The sequence below is a fragment of the Macrosteles quadrilineatus genome, unplaced genomic scaffold (assembly GCF_028750875.1).
Source record: "Macrosteles quadrilineatus isolate MER2022 unplaced genomic scaffold, UCM_ALF_1.0 Scaffold_1__1_contigs__length_201487025, whole genome shotgun sequence".
Taxonomy (NCBI): Eukaryota; Metazoa; Arthropoda; class Insecta; order Hemiptera; family Cicadellidae; genus Macrosteles; species Macrosteles quadrilineatus.
In genome coordinates, this window is record NW_026542594.1 from 23,154,378 (window position 1) to 23,177,627 (window position 23,250).

General features: G+C 35.4%; 4 protein-coding genes across 4 annotated transcripts; 3 read left to right on the forward strand and 1 right to left on the reverse strand.

The window, feature by feature from the left end:
- Positions 1–9,718: 9,718 nt before the first annotated feature.
- On the forward strand, positions 9,719–11,581 carry LOC128995221 (uncharacterized). Its single transcript, XM_054420168.1, has one exon. The coding sequence runs from the start codon at positions 9,719–9,721 to the stop codon at positions 11,579–11,581; it is 1,863 nt and encodes a 620-aa protein (XP_054276143.1).
- Positions 11,582–11,737: 156 nt separating this feature from the next.
- Positions 11,738–12,778, forward strand: LOC128995230 (uncharacterized). Its single transcript, XM_054420179.1, has one exon. The coding sequence runs from the start codon at positions 11,738–11,740 to the stop codon at positions 12,776–12,778; it is 1,041 nt and encodes a 346-aa protein (XP_054276154.1).
- A 1,687-nt stretch (positions 12,779–14,465) lies between these two features.
- LOC128995238 (uncharacterized) lies at positions 14,466–15,263 on the forward strand. Its single transcript, XM_054420191.1, has one exon. The coding sequence runs from the start codon at positions 14,466–14,468 to the stop codon at positions 15,261–15,263; it is 798 nt and encodes a 265-aa protein (XP_054276166.1).
- A 5,380-nt stretch (positions 15,264–20,643) lies between these two features.
- On the reverse strand, positions 20,644–22,194 carry LOC128995248 (uncharacterized protein K02A2.6-like). The gene has a single exon (XM_054420202.1). The coding sequence runs from the start codon at positions 22,192–22,194 to the stop codon at positions 20,644–20,646; it is 1,551 nt and encodes a 516-aa protein (XP_054276177.1).
- Positions 22,195–23,250: the final 1,056 nt, after the last annotated feature.

Here is a 23,250-nt window from a genome sequence, read left to right on the forward strand (position 1 = left end):
GCATCCTCTAACAAGTCGAACCAAAAATAAAAGTTCTATTCGGCATATATTTATAAATTTTGTATTATTTTAAAGGATTTTGTTTTTTAAATTTTATTATTAATCTAGCACAAGTGATACAGTAATAACAATAATAATCCATCAAGAGTCGTAAATGTAAGGTAAAGTAGAATTGATGTAAGCAATTTGGGAGGGATAGGCATGGTCCATGGTCGTCAATTTATTTAACAAACGTTTGGGTAAAACTAGTACACAAACGTGATTTCTTAAATCTTACATCTGATGGATCTAAAGTTGTTCTCGTAAAACATAAATCAGTGTCAAAGCAATCAACTGATTGGTGTCCGCCCTTCCTCTTGTAGCAGCTTATAAATCGTCTTTCAGATATCTCAGATATTACCAGAAACCTCCGTAAACAACAATCGTTTTTCTTCGAAGTTTATAAAAACTTTACCAGTAACTTCAACAATCAACAAAAATAGTTTCAAAGTATTTGTTGTGATTGTTAGAGAGTTTTTAAAACGTGATTTCAGTAAATCATAAGGCTGTTAAATGTTTCAACTATTATTTTATATATGTGTGTATAATAGGCACAGATAAACGTACTATCTAGATTCAAAGTCGCCTAATATTATAATTATTGGTGTTATACGTTGTAATGCCATTCGTTTCTTGGTGTTATTTCATTCAGTGCAAGTTAATAAATTTACGGTGGTTTAGTATTTGGACAAATAAATTAACAACATATCAAGCCTAGGCTTAAAGAGGAAGCTTACGTTCCTGATAATATATGCAAACAATATCGAATGCTCATAAACATAAGAGATTTTTCTTTAGCAATCAGACGATTCATCTTAAAAGCTTTTCCCACCAGTTTTTGATCAGATCTAAATGTCGCTTTCTGCTGATTAAATAAATTTCCTGGATTGAGTTTGTACGTTATTGATTGTGTTTTATGCATTTAGTTTGAGAACATTGCTTAGTAGATTGGATTATAGTGTAAGGGCTTGGGTCCAAAACTAGCCAATAAAAATTGTCTTTAAATATATTTCCCCGTATTTCAACTGTATCAATGGTACATTTGATCGCGTTGTACCAGGGAAGCTGATTACTTTTTTTGTTTCACCTGGGAACCGAAAATGAAGCATTTTGGGTTAGCTTACTGAATGTAAAGCCTGAAAATAAAAAAAAAACTGCCGGGACCATTATGTACTGAGTTGGGATTAAATACCTTTAGTTTTCGCTGATATCCTTTTTACCTGATGACTTTAAAATGAGGCTTTGATGGGGCGTTATATTAAAGATGTTACATGACCCCAAAATTCCTCATTTTTGCGCTCCCCTGCAAAATTGACATTTTTTATTGTTAGGGTAATTTTGAGTTTAAATATCCTAGTCAAAAAAAGTTAACACGGGATACTGATGTATTTTAAGGGGGTTCCTTTCAGGCTGATGAAAAACAAAAATGGCAGCCATCCTGTATTGACCTCTAGTTTTTTACTTTTTTATTCTTACCAATTGTATTTAAAATGTAGTTTAACTTTAACATGTCTATCTATCTCCAAGATAACCCATTTTGGGGTTCCGGACAAAATTGGGATCCCAAAAAGTGTACTTTAATGCAATATATGTAGAGGTGTGCAGAGTTTTGTGTAACCCATTAATTATTAGTAATATTGTGTCCATACTTTTGGCTAACTCTGACGTTACAAGGTGCGGCGAAATCCTGATCTGTTTTCTGCAGCTCAATTTTCTGTGGCAGGTCATCTGAAGGTGGTGGGGGTAGGCTTGCTGGAAAGCCTACACACTGCCATTATTTTTAGTCATAAAACAGTGGTCGCCTGAGCTACGTGAGTTTTATCAATTCGTTTTAAAAAGTAATGATCCAGTCATTGCAACTCTGCAGCAGTTCCGTGTGAGTAGTTATTAAAGGAGATGATTTTATTGATAATTGAAATGGAATTGAAAATTTTCAGATACGTATGAGTGTGATGGTAATTGTGAATTGAGGGGGGGGAGTTTATGTGAGATAGAGAGTCAGAGAGAGATAGAGTGAGAGTGAGAGGAATGGAGAGAGAGAGGACAAGAGAGAGAAAGAAATGTAAGTGGGGGTGTTATTGAGAAAGATAATTGGGTTTTTGGGGGGGGGGAGTGAGAGAGTGATAGATTGGGTTGGAGGTACCCCCCATTTTCTCATTCTCTTTTTCTCTCATCATGACCCCCACCCCCTCCTACATTCTTTCTCTCACTCTCACTCTGTCTATCTCCCCCCTCCCTCAATTCGCAAATACCATCACACTCACACGTATCTGAAAATTTTTAATTTAATTTCAAATTATCCATAAAATCCTCTGTAGTAATTGGGGAGCGAGCTGGCGTAGTGGTTAGAGCGCGGGTCTTCAGTCCATGAGGTCCCGGGTTCGATCCCCACCAAGTCACCAATGGATTTTATCTAAGTGATAATGCCGCAACCCCTAGGTCAAGCCCGAAATAATGTGAAAATCAATCCCAGGCTCGTGCCTAGCTTCATAGGAAAAAATATATATGTAGTAATTAAAATACATAAGAAGGAGAAGAATTAAAGTCTATTGAAGAGTAGCTTATAGATATTAAGTTCGGATCCATTCCGTATTCCTATGTTGCAAACACTAATTCTTGTTTACACCACTTGATGTTTTTTGTATCTGGTAGTTCACATGTTTGCTAAAAGCAAAGTGTATCGTTTGTCATTGTAAAAAAAAAACACCTCAAATAAGCTGTGAATATAAAAATATAATATTAAATCAGGACGTTGAATGAAGACATGACGTATATCCAAACTAGTCAAGTCACATAAGTACACAGTATACAAGTACATATACAAGTTTGTATACAAGTATATAAGTACATAAGTATACAATATACAAATAAAACCAAACAAATTTATTGTAAATGCTGTATTATATTTTAAAATTTTATTATTTAATTTAATCACTTAATTTTACTATTTCAACATAAACTTTGTTTAAAATTTACATAAACAGAAAAACTTGCTAAATTTTAAGTACAGCATAACTGCATTATTGAATACTACTTGTATAGTGTAATTCTGATATACATCTAAAAAGTAATTGAAATAAAAACTCATTCTGCAGATTGCTTGAGTTGTTGTTTGGAGTTGAAGAGATTGTTTACATATGAATAACTGCTATCTACTCGAATAACGTTTGTCTCATTGTAACTTCAACGTAATCAGTTTTTCATCTACGTTATATGTTTTAAAATACAAATCAATTTACCAGATTTTTAAAAATTAATTTTACAAAGTAGAAGTTTGCTATTTTTTACATTTATATTTGAAACAGGAACTAATGTCAACTAACACCTTTGAGAACATAGTCAGTATGATAATATCAGTTGATTATAGCAGTTATTATGTTTCTTTTTCATCATCCCAACTGCGTTATTTAGGTGGCAAAATTAAAAAAAGAAAATTAACTATTCTATTTCGGACAATCAAATACTGTAACTTAGAGTTCTAAGATTTTTTATCTTATTTTTCTTCAGAAACAGCATTATTAAACCAGAAAACACAACCATGTTCACATTTGTATCCTACAAACTAACAATAACGCATTAATAATAATGTATGGCTCCAACAAAACACGATTTATTGCTGCAATGGTAAACATGACCAGAGCTGAAACGATCAGATTTGATTTGCTCATTTACATGATTGATAACTAGATATCTCTATGTTAAAAGCTACGTTGCTGTAACTGTTAAAGCTACGTTCCATTTAAAGTTACGGTTTTGTACGCTGACTATAAATATGCAGATTTTAAATTACTAGTAGTGAATAGTTACGTAACGATTTTTAACTCGGATTAATCTTTATAAAATGTTTGTGGGAAAAGGAGAAATTAGGTTATCTTTTATACAACACTATTCTTAAGTATTATGTATGCAACTTTAAATAATAAAAGCTTACCTAAAACAGTTCCCAGTAATTTAAGTGATGTTTTTTTGTTTATTAACTATTACTTAGTATAATATACTTATTCTATCTTAAGTAAACAACATACAAATATCAATAAGAAAACTATTTTTCGCTTGTTTTTGTGGTCCTTATGCAGTCAATCATCAATATATATATCTTAAGATTAATAAGCGAAATAATAAAAACCAGAGTACCCTGAAATTCATTTTTATTTAAACTGAAACGTATTTCGGCACTAAGACCATGATTACAGTACGAATTATATAAAAGCAAGTAAACAAATACAATGAATAAATAGTTAATAACATATGTTTTGAATTCATAGAAAATTTTGATTGAATGGTTAGGTCTATTTTTTCAACATGTGAATGTGTTAGATTCTTCCCTGATTTGTCTGATTTTTTCATGTATTGTATTTTATTTTTGTTTTTGCATTACATTGAGAATTTGTCACCGTGTTCTTTTGAGTGTAGGTATATTAACCTAGTATATATACCTACAATCAAAAGAACACGGCGATAATTGTTTCGCATACATGTTTTACGCTTAATAAAAGGTCATTATTAAAAGTACTACTTCATTACTGTAGTTCCACATTTCTCTAGTAGAATTTTTATAGTACGATTTTTTTCTTTGATACAGTTTTTGCGTTATCTTTGATGTTATGACTTATATGTAAGAAATTCCATACGTTATCTTCGATTATCTATTTTTCCTTTAAGGTTCAATTTAGAATGGAATAAAATTAATTAATTCTTTTGACAGTAATGTTGATGTATTTACATACAATTGTAATAAAACCATTACAATACGGTAAGTATGGTATTTTATAGTTTTCGGCATATTTGGTGAATAATTCATATAATCACATACCTCGTCTAGGAGTAAATATTAACACCTCATAATATTTATTCATGTAGTTTTTAAAATATAATAAATAAATATTTATTAATATAATAATTTATATCGTGTTGTATAATTCACTGTTTTGCCAAATATGGCATTTCAAGTAGTAGAACATAACCAAATTGGACATGCCTAGTTTTAGAGTTTTGAGTTAAAACACAAAAATGTACACATTGTAACAACCAACGTATATTTCGACGAGTTCTGGAACCAAAAATCTTTGACACTGGGATCATGGTTTTAAGGGTGAAAGATGGGGGTTCCCATTCCATACCCTCGAAACGCATGCTTTGCAATTTCCTTTTTAACAATTAAGTTGACCTTAAAGAATTTATAGTTTCGTATATATTAATAAATTACCGTTGGTAATGTCCATTGAATCAACCCTTTGTTATAAGCTATATTAAATAAATGAAAACGAGGAAAAATGTAAAACCTGTTATTTCCGTGTTATGATTATGAAGAATAAGTAAACTGTTATATTTTTACAAATATTTATACATATTTTTACTCATGGATTTGATAAAATATTAGAAATATATTTATGTCATAGAAGAAAATCTACGTTTAGTTTTAAAACGCAATTGATTACCATCCCTGTAGCAGCAAACCTAAGTACTCATTAATCTTAGTGTATTTAACTGTTTCTCATTAATATTGGTTTCGTATGTTTCGATAACTACTATCAAGATAAACTAATTATCATGATGTATAGTACATAGCGCACAAAGTTGTTAACATGCACAGCCCTGCAGACAAAGTGTAGACGTTGCGGCTGCTGGCCCATCCACTGATTGCTGCTTTCATGTCGATTTTTATCAGGCGGTAAATCACTTGGAACCAATCACTCAACGAAGTAGGAGAAGCGTTTCGTTCTACGTCTATTGAGCATAATTGATTCACATACAATATAGAATAATAGGCCTATCTGTATAAATAACAATTATTTACCTATATATAAATATATATACTATATCTATCCATATTTATCTATATAGTTTAATAAACACAGCGTATTTATTTATGCTTAAAACTTAGACTAACATATTTTGATTTTAAAGTTATATTTGAACTAAAATATGAATCCTTCTCCTCGAAAATAAAATTAACATTTCTATAATAAAGATGAGAAAAAACAAAGAGTGAGTATTTTAATAACTTTTAAAAGCTTAATTTCCAATAATTATTGCATTGTAATTATTCAAGTACTGTTTCTTGTATTAATATATTTGTATGATATTAATATTAATATCATTAATTGATACCAACGATAATCTAGTCAAAATATTAGGATGACTTCCTAGGATAATGTTTCTATTTAAATCAATAAAACTCTGTTAATATCCTGTTTTCTCTCTATTAGTATTTTGTTTCGATTTAGTAATAGCCTAACTATTACTACATAAATAAAAGTTCTTCGTTATCTCACAGAGCAAGGCAAACGTTCGTATTCCTTTGGATGGTAAGTTATTGAATGATGTTTAGCATATAGATTGGGTCTCTCAACTCTTGAAGACACGCTATTAACCTTATAAACTCTATAGTTTTCAATATAACTTTTATAGCCAAGTCATTCATTGTGAGTTTTATTTAATAAAACGTGTAATAAAACGTTTAATAATACATGTATTAAAAATGTATTAGATTGCAATATACGATAAAATACACAGGGTGTCCCTCGTAAAGTGTCTCAAATTGATTAACTCGGACCTTGACACAGTTATTACCTAATTTTACAAACTTATAATACAGTATTAGTCTTATTGGTTACAACATTTTAGAGGTTATGAAATGCTCAAAAAATTGTGTACGTAATATGACAAAACATCACATTAGTTAGTTGAAACACCACTCTAGAGATGTAAATAAGTTATTTACAAAGAACTTCGATTATGTTATGTGAGTTTTACAAAGGCAAAAATTGGGTTTTATGTTAAAGGTGTTGAAATGATTTTGTGGGAAATTCATCATTCCTTTTATTTGTGTAAGTTAAAATGTTGTAAATATATCGGTTTCATTAATACGCTTGGTTTAGTTAATCCACTACATGTAGTAAAAAAAAAACACACAAACACAATCTGTTTTTACAGCTTAACAGATGGGGTTAGATAAATGTTTGTTTGTCGTTAATTTTAGAGAGTAGATTAATTAGAAAATATTAAGGTATTTAGTAGAAACTCACCCTGTATACTATAACATTATTTAAAGATACTCGTGGTTGATTCTGTAGATCTTTGTTTCCAACAAAAATTATTAGATTATTTGAGTAATGATTTATATGGAACGAATCATTCAATATGGACCTTTTCCATTCGTAATTCTTATTGAGTTTTGGTTTAATGTTAGTTGGAAAGTTAAATGGAGCGTAAATCCAACTTTGTACATTTATCTGACTCTTACCCTGGTGGGATCTGCTATTGACATTTTTATAAAATATATCAATTTTAAATTACAAATTTTAAATATTTTTTTTATTTTGTGTTAGGGCCTAAACCTAAAAATATATTAATTCAGCCATTAAATTACCTTTTCATCCGTCCCAAAAATGTGGTGCTACTAATTTGAATTTGCCGCCAAGAAACAGCTGATACTCGACGGTACCCCTCCCTCAAGGACAGGACGACGCCACTTGCACTACTGACTCCTGCAGTGACTGGCCACCCCCGCCAACACGCTAGTGCCTTCCGGCGCTATGATTTATTTGTCATTACCTATGTACTAAATATATGTTTTAATATACAAGTTTACGTAACAGTCTAGCCAGTATTTTATTTCCTCGGCATCTTCGCCCTCACGCTGACCCAGAACGAGACGCCAGATCCACGCTCCACGCTGCTACCAAGGAACCCCGCTCGTCTTGAAGACATCTGTAGAAGGTAGCACCACACCACACCTATTTTACTAAATAAGTTTTAATTCCACCCCCAACATTGGTCCTTTACGAGCCCGATAAAATTAAAAGTTTGAACTAAACGCTTTGTTTTAAATATTACAGTCCATTTCAAATCATAAAAGTAAAGAATTATATTATTGCTTAATTTGTGTAAAAAGAAGGCAGTAAACTCATAAAACTGTTTTATTAAAAGTACTAATCAGTATTTAATTAGTTTAGCTTTGACATAAAGTTTAAGTTAAAGAGGTTTTGCTTGATTATTGTTGAGACAGGTTAGTTCAGGTCCCGTTACGGAACGCCGCTGCCTATTGTTTGCTTATCGCTAGTTGCTTATCTCTTTCAACAATTTGACTGTTATTATTTCATTCATATTTCCCCATTTGTAGATTATAGTAGTGTGTTTTTAATCTAATATTACAACTGTCAATTATTCATTCTCGTACACGTGTGTTGTTTTGTTTATTTACAGCAACGGTCTAAACGTAATTTTAATCGGTAAATATTCTTTTATTCTACCATCACCTTTTATCCTATTGATTCCTGTACATTGTCAGCTCAACAATGGCCACTAAAGAGAATAAAGCAAAAATGGATTCACTGATAAAGAAGCGAGAAAAGTACTTTGCTAGACTTCAAGCGCTTTATGACGTGGGTAAAAAATGTTTAGAATTGGCCCAAAAGAAGCAACCTTATCAAGCTGAATTTGATCACTTTGTTTCCCGTTATAATAGAATAGAAGATGATTGCTCTGTTTTTGAAGATATTAGTGATGACATTACCATTATTAACTCTGATCTAGATGATAGCGATAAGATCGAGGTACACAAAGTCTCAATGAGTTACGATGAAATGTATTTTAACGTAAAATCTCTTGCTCGCAAAATGCAGATTGAGCAACCCAAAACGCAAACCTCCGGCAAATCTGAAGCCACACCTACGCAACCCCCGCAATCTGCCCCTCAGGTAGCTAAGTTACCAAAAATTGAAATTGAGCCGTTTGATGGTTCGATAGCTGATTGGACGAACTTTTACGCTTTGTTTAACTCTCTGATACACAAGAATCGCTCTCTCTCTCAAAATCAGAAAAACTAACTTATCTACGTAGTCTACTCAAGTCTCACGCTCTCTCTTTAATAGAAAATTTAGTTATTTCTGAAGAAAACTACGATATTGCTCTACATCAGCTCATTCAGCGGTATCAAAACAAGCGTCTACTCGCATGTAATTATCTAGATAAAGTGTTCTCGTTCCGAGCTCTCACAGAAGATACTGCCAGTTCATTAACTAGTTTTCTAGAAGTATTTAATACCAATCTCTCCGCTCTCAAGGCCCTTGGCATAGATGATTTGTTCGATTTTGCTATGCTTCATGTCGCATTGCGTACTCTAACTCCAGGTACCCGTAAAGACTTCGAAAGCGAACAGACAGACAAAGAAATCCCTAAGTTTGAAAACCTAATTAGCTTCATAGAACAACAGCTTAAAATCCTTGAAATAACGAGTACTAAAAGCAAGCCTAAGCAGACTAGGACTCCAAGCAAACCGTATAGTAACAAAAATACGATGCTATCTACTACCGTCAATGATAACAGCAATCATAAATGGCCTTCAGCACTAAAATGTGCCTTTTGTCAAGATACATCACATAAAATCTTTGGTTGCACAAAGTTTAAGGAACAAAATGTTTCCAGTCGTAATGACTTTGCTAAAGCAAACTCTCTGTGCTATTGTTGTTTGGGTTTTCACAGAATTTCCGACTGTAAGTCCAAATCTAGATGTTTCAAGTGTTCTGGTAAACACCATTCTCTCCTTCATCGCCAAAGAGATTCAGCTTATAACAATGCTACCCGTAGTCCTAAACCATCCGATAATGTTACATTGCCGTCTAGCGACACTGTAGAGAAGACTTGCAGCTTTGCTAACTCGAAAACCTCATCTAATATGCTACTGAGTACAGCAGTCATTGGAGTTAAAGATCATCATGGTAAACTATTACCAATAAAGGCTCTTATAGATGGAGGATCTCAAACTAGCTTGATCACCGAAGAATGCGCCTCCAAACTAAATCTAAAAAGATATTCTAACAATGTAAACCTCATTGGAGTAGCTGAAACATCCGTTCCCCTCAATAAAGGATTAGTTCATTGCGTTATCAGTCCACTCGAAAATGCCAGCATTGTTCTAACAACAGACGCAATTGTTGTCCCTAAAATATCGTCAGACCAACCGAACATCCCCATTGACTCATCAATACGCTCAAAGTTTCATCATTTAAAACTCGCAGACCCATCATTTGACGTATCATCCCCAATTGAATTCCTGATAGGAGCGGACTTGTATTTTGACATCCTTCAGGAGTCAAGCAACCTAATTAAAGGAGAACCGTCTGCGATAGCTACTATATTTGGTTGGGTTATAGGAGGCAAAGTTATCAACGAAATTCCATTGAATGACCGGTCCTCAATGTTGATTTGTAACAACACTCTTGATGCTCATCTAACCAAATTCTGGGAGATAGAATCTGTCAACAATGTAGTAAGACCCAATCCTGAAGATGAAGCCACAGAAGAAAGCTTTATAAAAACTCACAGAAGAGACACTAATGGAAGATACATTGTGTCCCTCCCAACTAAGCCTGAAGCTCCATCACTCCCTGATACTAGGGATAGCGCCCAAAGACAGCTAGTGACTCTAGAGCAAAGACTAAAACGCAATCAAGAGATGTATGAAGAATATAGAAGATTCATGGATGACTATATATCTCAGGGACATATGAGTCTTTGTTTAGAACCATCCAACTACATAATTCCTCACCATTGTGTTCGCAAAGAGGACAGTTCTACAACTAAACTAAGGACAGTATTCAACGCTTCATTCAAACCTAGTGGATCTAGTTCGTCCCTAAACGATATATTGTACAGTGGTCCAAAACTACAGAAGGATATCGCAGAGATAATAACCTATTTCCGATTGCATTCTATCGTCGTTTGTGCAGATATCAAACAAATGTACAGAAACGTGCTAGTAACAGAAGAACATCGCAAACTCCAGCACATATATTATAGAACTCATCGAGATGGTCCCATAGAAGAATACGAACTCAACGTCTTAACATATGGCGTAACATCAAGTGCATTTTTAGCTCAAAGAGTTTTGCTACAGCTAGTACAAGACGAAGGCCAGAAGTATCCCCTAGCATCTAAAGCCATTATAAACCAAACTTTTGTAGATGACATCTGCGTCAGTGTTGACACTATTAACGAAGCTCTAAACTTGCAACAAGAACTTATAGACCTACTGAACCTAGGAGGATTTTCGTTGCGCAAATGGGCTAGCAACTGTAAGGACGTACTAGCTACCGTACCTTTAGATCATCGAGAAAAGCCTCTAAGCATCAGCTCAGAAAATGAAAACTATATGAAAGTTTTAGGTTTGCAGTATAACCCGGATGACGATACATTCTCGTACATAATTCATCTCAACCCCCTAGTGTACACAAAACGCTTAATGTTAAGTGAGATGTCCAAAATCTACGACATTTTAGGTTGGATTACTCCGTGCACATTCTATGTGAAAAATCTTATGCAAAGCATTTGGTTGCTAGGATTAGGATGGGATGACGAACTTCCTACTGAGATCTGTAATAAATGGGAAACATTCATCTCTACTCTTCCAGGACTGGCTCACCTAAAGATTCCGAGACTCATACCCATTGTTAATGCCACTAACATTCAGATCATAGGATTCTGCGATGCATCCAGTTCTTATTCCCCAGTCTTCACGTCTCGCAACACTTATATGTGATCACTATCACATCCTCTCTTTACATGGAGTCCACGGCTCACTCAGTCTTTGATTCAAAGGCAATTTTGGATAATAGGTATTCGTCAACTCCTGAGAGAGAGAATATTTAGATGCAACAAGTGCTACTTATTTCAGGCGAAACCACTCACTCCAAAAATGGCAAATCTTCCTCAAAAAAGGTTTGAAAATGTGCGTGCATTCTTGAATGTTGGTGTTGATTATGCCGGACCCTTTGATTTTAAAGAAGGTTCAAGAAGAAAGGCTCCCATATCAAAAGGATACATTGTCATAATCGTTTGCTTAGCCACAAAAGCAGTTCATTTAGAGTTCGCTACTAGCCTATCAACTGCCTCATTCCTTGCTGCATTTGACCGATTTGTAGCGCGCAGAGGACTGTGCAAAACAATATACAGCGACTGTGGAACCAACTTCCAAGGTGCTTCGAACCACTACTTACGTGTTCAACAATTCCTCAAAGAAAATAATGAACATTTCACTCATCAGCTCAGCAAAAAGGAAATTAAGTGGATTTTCATCCCCCCTGCTGCACCTCACTTTGGAGGAATTTGGGAGGCTGCAGTTAAGTCAACCAAACGTCATCTCTCCAGAATCTTAGTAAATCTGAGTCTAACGTACGAAGAAATGTCTACACTTCTCTACCGCATCGAAGCCGTTCTCAACAGCCGTCCTCTTGGATCAATGACGACCGACCCCAACGATGGAGATTACCTCAGCCCAGGACACTTCTTAGTAGGTGCCCCACTCATCTCACCTCCAGAACATGACTACACCGATACGCCAATGAATAGGCTTACAAGATACGAGCTTCTTCAACAGGCCACACAAGCTTTCTGGAAGGCCTGGTCCAGAGATTACCTCCATACCCTGATCCAGCTAAACAAATGGACAACCACTCAACCCAATATCAACATTGGTGATATAGTTTATCTTCAGTTGAAAAACACTAGTCCGTTAGAATGGCCCATCGGTAGGGTTGAAATTAGGGCGGGCGCGCACTATCCCGACCACGACCACGACCACGACTCCGACTGGTCGGATACGACCAGTTTTATAATAGGAATAAATGGAACAGCGCGCACTGGTCGACTGGTCGGACCCTGGTCGGTCCCTGGTCGCACGACCAAAATTTTCCAGTTTGGTCGGGCCCGACCCGCTGGTCGTTGCAGCCAAAAATAGCACACAATGTAATGGGACGACGCGCACTACCCCCGACTTGCCTCCGACCCGACCAGTACACCACTCAACCCCCAGTATTCCTAGATCAATCAAACGGTAAACACTAGTTTTTTGCGCCGGTCTGTGAAGTGACTCATTTGGTAAAATGTCGCAGGATTTTGACACTTTTGAAACCTGTCTTCATATTGACGTAGCTCTTCATAAAATGTTGCAAAATGCCCTTTCAGACCTAACAGTTAACATTGGATATACCCAGTATAGTGTCTTCTTCCGCTTAACGTACTTACAATACAAATGCACCATAACAACTACTTCTTTAACAATCATCTTGACACTGAAGTTTGTAAAACATTTGTTGCCTTGGTCGGGTCGTGGTCGGGTCGTGCTCTGGTCGCAAGGTGAATGACAACCACTGGTCGGGCGTTTGGTCGTGGTCGTGGTCGTGGTCGGGATAGTGCGCGCCCGGCCTTACTTACCCAGGAAAAGATGGAGTAGTGAGAGCAGCTAAAATAAAAACTACTCAAGGCACATTCACAAGGCCAGTACACAAGCTGATATCCCTCCCGCCTCCTGACCATAACCTTTAAATTGATGAAACAACGGTGTATTTCGTTTTGCGTGTTTTAAACTAAAATTGTTTAGTGTTTGTGTGTTAAGGCTAAATATTTTATCTTTTTTTCGTTTCAAAACTATTGTTTTGGGTGAGGGGAATGTTAGGGCCTAAACCTAAAATATATTAATTTTCAGCCATTAAATTACCTTTTCATCCGTCCCAAAAATGTGGTGCTACTAATTTGAATTTGCCGCCAAGAAACAGCTGATACTCGACGGTACCCCTCCCTCAAGGACAGGACGACGCCACTTGCACTACTGACTCCTGCAGTGACTGGCCACCCCCGCCAACACGCTAGTGCCTTCCGGCGCTATGATTTATTTGTCATTACCTATGTACTAAATATATGTTTTAATATACAAGTTTACGTAACAGTCTAGCCAGTATTTTATTTCCTCGGCATCTTCGCCCTCACGCTGACCCAGAACGAGACGCCAGATCCACGCTCCACGCTGCTACCAAGGAACCCCGCTCGTCTTGAAGACATCTGTAGAAGGTAGCACCACACCACACCTATTTTACTAAATAAGTTTTAATTCCACCCCCAACATTGGTCCTTTACGAGCCCGATAAAATTAAAAGTTTGAACTAAACGCTTTGTTTTAAATATTACAGTCCATTTCAAATCATAAAAGTAAAGAATTATATTATTGCTTAATTTGTGTAAAAAGAAGGCAGTAAACTCATAAAACTGTTTTATTAAAAGTACTAATCAGTATTTAATTAGTTTAGCTTTGACATAAAGTTTAAGTTAAAGAGGTTTTGCTTGATTATTGTTGAGACAGGTTAGTTCAGGTCCCGTTACGGAACGCCACTGCCTATTGTTTGCTTATCGCTAGTTGCTTATCTCTTTCAACAATTTGACTGTTATTATTTCATTCATATTTCCCCATTTGTAGATTATAGTAGTGTGTTTTTAATCTAATATTACAACTGTCAATTATTCATTCTCGTACACGTGTGTTGTTTTGTTTATTTACAGCAACGGTCTAAACGTAATTTTAATCGGTAAATATTCTTTTATTCTACCATCACCTTTTATCCTATTGATTCCTGTACATTGTCAGCTCAACAATGGCCACTAAAGAGAATAAAGCAAAAATGGAGTCACTGATAAAGAAGCGAGAAAAGTACTTTGCTAGACTTCAAGCGCTTTATGACGTGGGTAAAAAATGTTTAGAATTGGCCCAAAAGAAGCAACCTTATCAAGCTGAACTTGATCACTTTGTTTCCCGTTATAATAGAATAGAAGATGATTGCTCTGTTTTTGAAGATATTAGTGATGACATTACCATTATTAACTCTGATCTAGATGATAGCGATAAGATCGAGGTACACAAAGTCTCAATGAGTTACGATGAAATGTATTTTAACGTAAAATCTCTTGCTCGCAAAATGCAGATTGAGCAACCCAAAACGCAAACCTCCGGCAAATCTGAAGCCACACCTACGCAACCCCCGCAATCTGCCCCTCAGGTAGCTAAGTTACCAAAAATTGAAATTGAGCCGTTTGATGGTTCGATAGCTGATTGGACGAACTTTTACGCTTTGTTTAACTCTCTGATACACAAGAATCGCTCTCTCTCAAAATCAGAAAAACTAACTTACCTACGTAGTCTGCTCAAGTCTCACGCTCTCTCTCTAATAGAAAATTTAGTTATTTCTGAAGAAAACTACGATATTGCTCTACATCAGCTCATTCAGCGGTATCAAAACAAGCGTCTACTCGCATCTAATTATCTAGATAAAGTGTTCTCGTTCCGAGCTCTCACAGAAGATACTGCCAGTTCATTAACTAGTTTTCTAGAAGTATTTAATACCAATCTCTCCGCTCTCAAGGCCCTTGGCATAGATGATTTGAAATTAAATTAGAGACTATTTAGCAATTACTTTTATCAGTCCGTCATTTTACAAAGAGTAATATTTTTATATTTTTTTTTTATATTTTACTCATCCTTTCATCTACTTGTATCTATCGTGAAGAGAGGCTGTGAGTTTAAGTCATGTTACTAATATTACAAATTGTATTTATATTAGTGATTGCTAGACATATTACATAAGAATACCAACATAGTTATACATCTATCATGTAGATACAATTAAAACTAAATTCAAAGCGAACAGTGTTGATTGGTGCAATAATCAGCTACCTTCGTTTAATCATGTCGAAAACGTAAAACTCATTAGGATGGTAAAGCAAGGAAACTCTGTTACTCAATATTGGCAAATCCTCAGATGTAACACAAAACATCAACTAACTACAAATTTCATAGTAAAAATTTTACTGTCGTGCTTTTGTGCTTATTATTATTGCATAGGATACTTTTAAACATTAAGTACATATAGGATGCGGCTCGCCCGAGTGCAGCGTCAGGCAGCACTAAGGGTAGCATCTGCTTATCGACCCGTGTCCGAACCCGCCGTCCTGGTGGTTGCTGGAGTCATCCCCGTCAAACTTTTGGCGGCGGAGAGGAAGGCAATTTATCAGCGCCGTGGGGAGGACCAAGCAAGAATTGAGGAACGCGCCCGGACCTTCCAGCTGCGGCAGGAGAGCTGGGAACAGGAGACAAGGGGGCTCTGGACCAGGCGACTTATACAACAGGTCCAACCTTGGATTAATCGGCGGTGCGGAGAGGTGAACTTCTACCTCACCCAATTTCTGACGGGTCACGGCTTTTTCCGGTCGTTCTTGTTCAGGATGGGCAAAGTCGTGTCACCCGATTGCATATACTGCCCAAGCATTCCCGATGACGTGGAACACACTTTCTTCTTCAGCATTGGGAAAGGCCCCGCCTAGAGGCTCAACAGTTCGTAGGACTGCTGTCGGTGGACACGGTCATACCGATGATGATGGAGGGTGAGAACAATTGGACCTGTGTGTCACTTTACATCCAGGGTGTTCTCCGCGCCAAGAAGCTTGACCTCGACCGGGATGCGGTGTAGGTCAAAAAAATAAATAATGCCAGAAACGGTGCGAGCCCTGTGGGCTTAGGTCACATGTTGGCCTGACTTGAAGTAATGTGACAAACAATTCCAGGTCTGTGTCCAACAGAGTAGAGGGGGTTTTTTAGTGAGTAGTCTGTGATGGATTCAGGAGTCTCACACTACAGGCTGGCTACCTGTGTGCGTAAAAGCATTTTCCCTCCTCACCCTAAAAGAAAGAAAAAAAAAATTAAGTAGAGTGTCGCCTAACTAACTTTATTCAAATCAAAATAATTTTTTAGTATTTTAAATAAGATATATTGTACACAAAATGTTATAGTACATAAAAACAATCAAAATTAATTAATTTTGTAGAGATATGATGAAAAAAATTTTCCTTACCACATACCTATAGATAACATATCTCTAAGTCTCTTAAAGGTAAAGAGAATTACTATGATCGATTCAATACAACATGTATTTACTAATGAACCTCCTCGCAAAACACATTGTTACCACATATAAAACACAGAGAGTTCATCAGAGATCTATTGATTTATCAATCCCACATATCTGTTGACGGTTTATCAGATCCGTTGCTTTGATAGTTATTTTCACAGCTCGGCAAACACAATGTAGATTTTACTTTGCTTACACCTGGATCTCAATGGAATATTTATCTAGCACTGTGCCTTTTCCTTAAATATACATCGTACTGTATTATTCAATAATCATTTGCATAGCTATATTTTAGATTTTAATTAATTTGTAAATAAAACTCACCTGAGAATTTAGAAAGTTATTAAAATTACCTATCTTTATTTAAAACTTGTTAGACAACTGGTCTCACGAAACACAGATCACGACCCTTTGCAACAATGACAACCCATCCTCATTTTATTGAACTTTATATTTTGATAAACTATTGCATTTCTTTAAGTTATCAATTTTGAAATCGGATTGTATGTTCTAACTGTTCAATTTATAATCAATATTCTATTTGTACACGCTTTTGTAGCTTATAAAACATAAAAAATGTGTAATCATAAGATATACAATGCATAGCTTACTTCATCCAACACCTAAAGATTTTAAATACAAACAACATATCACCAATAAGATGCTAAATGTTAATTACCAATTGATTTAATTTGTAATAATGTAAACAAGTCTGGCTCATCTAGACACATTTTAACCTATACATGACTAAGGAGGCATGGGTCTATAATAGATACGCTGGGGAAGTGAGATATGCTTGCAGTGATTGGCTACTACTGACTGAGAACAAGATGTAACTTGGCCTGGAATGTGGGGGGTCCCAACACTGGAACAAGGGGGGGGGGGCTTGTCAGTGAACAATCATAAAGCAACTGCTACACCTCAAGATCGAACAAGTGACATTCTTACTACTAGACGAATGATACTCTGATACCCAGTTGTTGGTTAAGTTCAATACATGATTAATATAAGGGTCATTTATATGTTTTCTGTAATCATTTATTTGTAGATAATCATAACTAGTGTTAATTATGTCTTTTTAATTTATAATTGCTACGTGTTTAGACGCTTAACAGCACATCAACTAGAACTATAAAAGCTTAGTGGAGTACTCAAGTAAGTCAGTAGTTAGAATATTTAATCAATAGCTTATTATTTTATATCAACAATGTTGTCATGAAAATGGTTAGAGTCATATACTTATAAGCAACTTTTAATTTGATAGCGTGATAACATACATTATTCATACTGTTTTTAATAAATATTTGTTTTTAACAATTTACATAATAACTATGACTTTTAGAAATCAAAATGTTGTTCATTTTTGTTAAGTTTCCTTGCATCCATCCACATAATAATGTTCATAAATTTTATGTTAACACATTCCAATTGGGTCTTCTTTTATCATCTTCATTAATTTTCTTAGTTCAAAAGATTTCCATTCACTATACAGTAAAGATATATATTTAAAAAACTTATTAAAGTCTTGAAAATACTAGTTTATCTAAAACATTATAGAACGCAAAGTCTTGTAAACAGTCCGATTATAGAAGTTGGCTATAAGTCTAATTTGAACGCAAATCCTTTTTACGAATCACGGTCCTTTTTTGTCTTTTAAAAGAAAATCATACATGCATTTAAGATTTATATAACATATACATCAATACTAACCCAATGTATGGCATTATTTTATTATATACAATAATAATCTAATATAACCTATGTTATCGTTACTTTGACAAGGCATTTGACTGTGTCTCACATGATGTTCTTTTTAAGAAACTTGAATTCTATGGTGTTAGAGATTGTGAACTAAATTTTTTCAAGTCATATTTAACAGGCAGATCTCAGTTGGTAGATATTAGGGGAAATGTCTCTAAAGTTTCAGAGGTCAAGCATATTGTACCGCAGGGGTTAATATTGGGGCCCATTTTATTTTTGATATTGATTAATGATGTTAGCTTTAATCTGGACTGTTTTTCTACTGTATATGCAGATGATACATCATTGGTCTCTTATCATAATAACCTTGATGTACTAAGTAATATGGTCAAAGATAGTTTTGAAAGAGCTGTGTATTGGTTTACTGTCAATGGGCTTTTTATGAATGAAGAGAAAACTAAAAACATGCTTGTGTCTATGACTAATAACAGATCAAATCAAAACCTTGAAAGTAGTGTAACACTGTTGGGAATTTCTATTGATAGTAAATTGTCATGGAAGAATCATATTGAATTAGTTTGTAAAAAATTATCAAGAGTAATATGTTTATCGTGTAAGTTAAGAAAAATGTTACCTGATGTTTATTTAAAGATGGCTTATTATGCATTCTTTGAAAGTATATTGAGGTATGGTTTGGTTGTCTGGGGTAATGGCATTGGTATCGATGATGTCTTGATATTACAGAAAAAAGCAGTTAGACTAATAACTGGTTCATCTTTCCCGGCACATTGTAGGCCTTTGTTTGTGCAAACAGGGATTTTGACTGTGATCAATCTTTACATTTATGAAGTTACACGGCTAGTGAGAAAAGATATTGATAAATATATGTCTAGGACTGATGTTCATGATCACTTTGCTAGGTTTAGGAATAAAATTGACATATCTAGATGTAGATTGACAAGAACACAAAAGTATCATCACACTCTGGGTTTAAAGCTTTGCAATAAACTGCCAAACTATGTTGTAGATATTACTAGTGATAAGGTATTCTTTGAAATTCTGTATAAATGGCTCCTAGAAAACCCAATGTACCAGATTGATGAGTTTTTAAAATCTAAAATAGTTATTTGAATATGCTGTCATCCTACATAGCTTTAAATAGAAAATAGTATTTAGCTTTAAAGCCTGACACTAGCTTAGACTAATTTGACGAGATCTATTGTAAACAATGTATTTACTTAATGATCAATAAATTTCTTATTCTTATTCTTATTCTTTGACACAACTCTTCATCGTCAAAGTTTTTTGTTCTTGCTGAGATACTTTAATAGTAGTACAAGATAAGTAAGCTTACTTAAGTATGGGATCCCTGTCTATTTAGCATTGCATTACGCTTTGAAGATGGTAAATTAACTTGCATAGTGCTTAAGTCTACCTGAATATGAATTTGAGAATTGCCTTAGTATAAAAACCTAGTCAGTATTTTACCAAATAACGTCATACAATAGTTAATGGTTATCGTACACAGTTCATTAATGTGTGAACTTATTTCATATATTACATCCATATATTATCGATTTCCTCTAATTGTATTATTAATTATTTTTTGATATTTCAATATTGAACTGTTTAAAGCATAAGTGTACAGGAATGGTGAATATTTTAAATAAAAGGACTAGTGGTAGAATCAAAATATAACTACGTTTTCACCGTCAAAAAGGTTGGATAACTAACGAAAATACTTTTTAAAAAGCCCTAAGATCTTTTTGTTGGTAATAATACACATAAATAGGTAAACAAGAACTGTGGTTGTAGTGTTATCGTAAATTGAATTAAAATGTAGTTTTAATAAGACAAATACTTTATTAGGTAGCTCTTACAATAAATCAAGATCCAGAATGTTTACCAACAAAAACTAAACAAATAATATTCTAACACCATATGTTTTTTAAACACATATGAATAACAACACATCTCCCCTTTAAAGATCGAACCTCCGGGTAGGTTTGAATTGTCTTGATGATCTTCTTAGATTCGCTAAAGGATTTGTCTGCGATGCCATTGCAGGATGATCGAAAGGTTCTGATCTTCTCAGGTGTTTTGAAGGACTGGCCTGCAGTGCTGGTTCAGTGTGATCAGAAGGCATAGTAGTGCTAAATCTTTGCAGTGATCATCTGTTCCTCCGCAAACAACCATCTTGCGTTTGAATTATATAGGATCGAGGTGCAGGATGTTTGTTTAATATAGATCCTCCTTGATTCCTGTCCTTTATATGGACTTGAGCTCCATCAGGTAGAGTAGGCAATTCTTTGACTCTATGTCTTTTGTCAAAATAAATCTTTTGACGATCAATTCTTGCTTCTTCCTTTTCCCTTAACTTTTCAGCGTCTACCAGATAGGGTCTTAGTTGATCAGACATTATTGGAACATAAGTGCGGATCCTTCTCCCGAAAAGTAATTCCGCTGGACTTTTCCCATTTTCTAGAGGGGTTGCTCTTAACATAAGTAGCATTTTGTAGGGATCATCACTTTTTTCTAAGTGGTAATTAAAGTTTTTTACTTGCGCTTCAATGAAGCCGTTGCTTTGTGGAAATTTTGGGCTTAATGTAATCAATTTAAATCCATAATCACGACCAAGTTGTTTGAATTGACAACAGTCAAATTGAGAACCACAGTCTGCTCTCACTGTCACAGGTACACCATGACGTGCGAAGATGGACTTTGTATAAGTCACAATAGTGCCCATTTTTAAGTGATTTAGTCTAGCAATTTCCATAAACCTGGAATAATAGTCTGAGATTAAGAGATACCAGTGACCTTTGCACTTCAGCAAATCGGCACCCACTATTTGCCAAGGTCTGTCCGGGTAAGGGGTTGGTATCAGTGGCTCTGCTCTCGTAGCACGATTTTCTGCACATATCTTGCAATTTTCTACTAGTTCTTTGATTTGTTGAGAAAGACGAGGCCACCACACAGTCAATTTTGCAAAAGATCTACATTTTGTTATGCCTTGATGTCCTTCATGAATACTTCTTAGTGCATTAGCTCTTAGAGAATTTGTTATTATAATACGGCTTCCAAAGAAAAGTATACCATTTTGCTCACTTATATCTTCTCTATGATACCAGTAGGGCAATACATCCTCTGGAATCTTAGATTTTTCTGGCCAACCTTTCACACAATACTGTGACACATGTTTTAGAGTTTCATCTTTTATAGTTTCTTGATTTATTTCTTGCAACTTTTCATCCAAAACTGATGGAAGAGTAGTGTCAATATTTTGTATATATGCAAGGATTTCCTCTGTAAGTTCCCATTCTTCTTCAGAGTTCTCTGTGTCTCGAGACAGTGCATAAGCCAAAATCAACTGTTTACCGGGCGTGTAGGTAATATCATATGTATATCTCATCAGTCGGAGTCGTATTCTCTGAAGCCTGGGAGTAATATTGTCCAAGTCCTTTATCTTGAATATGGAGAGCAAGGGCTTATGGTCTGTCTCAATATGCAAATGCAACCCTAAAATGAGGTGTTCAAATCGTTCACACCCCCATGCAATCGCTAGAGCTTCTTTATCTATTTGAGCCCAATTACGTTCGGCTGATGTTAAACTTCTCGAAGTATAGGCCACAGGACGTTTAGTTCCATCTTCTTGAAGCTGAAGTAGTGCAACTCCAATACCGTATGACGAGGAATCCGCTGAGAGGAAGGTTTCTTTAGACATGCTGTATAAAGCGAGACACGGTTCGGACATCAATGACAGTTTAATCTTTTCCAAAGCTTGGTCTTGATCAGGTCCCCAAACCAATTCTGTATTTCTTTGCAGTAAAGCATGTAGTGGATGAATTATGGTCGACAAATCATGAATAAACTTGGCTACGTAATTGACAACACCTAGAATTCTCCTTAGTTCTTTAACATTAGTTGGCGTCTTGAGTTTTTGGATAGCCTCAACACGAGATGGATCTGGCTTAATACCATTTTTAGTTACAAGGTGGCCTAGTAAACTGATTCTGTCATGCCGGAACACACATTTTGATCTATTAAGTGTCCAGCCCTTTTCCTGGAGCCTACACAAAACACTATGTAAATTTTTGTCATGTTCTTCCATATCTTTCCCGTATATAGTTATGTCATCGAAATGGCAAACAACACCTTGAAGCCCTTCAACAGATTCAGACATTTGACGCTGGAATACTTCTGAACCAGTGGAAATCCCGAAAGAAGTCGTAAAAATCTGAACCTTCCAAAAGGTGTGATGAAAGTAGTCAAATATGAAGCTTCTTCTGTTATGGGTATTTGCCAATAACCCGAGTTGGCATCTAGTTTCGAGAACACCTTAGCACCATCTAATTGTCCCAGAGTGTAGTCTACAGAAGGCACAGGATATAGTTCTCGTTTAACACTCTCATTAACTTTAGTAAAATCTACGCAAAGTCTTATTGAATTGTCCTTTTTAGGGACAATGACAAGAGGTGAACACCAGTCAGTCGGAGTGTCTACTCTCACGATAACACCTTTATCCAACATTGTATCCAGTTCTTTTTTTACAGCATCTTTATAGGGTAGGGGAACACGCCTTGGAACTTTGAGAGAGTACGGTTCAGCGTTTGGCTTTAATTTTATATTATAACTAGCTGACCCGGCGAACTTCGTATCGCCTAAGTTATAGGTTTCCCCTAAGACAGACAAATGGAAAGAAAGTACCGTTACGTTTAATTTTCAAGATGATCTCGTTCGCATCGCTCAATCACGTCCTGGTTGAAGTTCGTTCGCTACG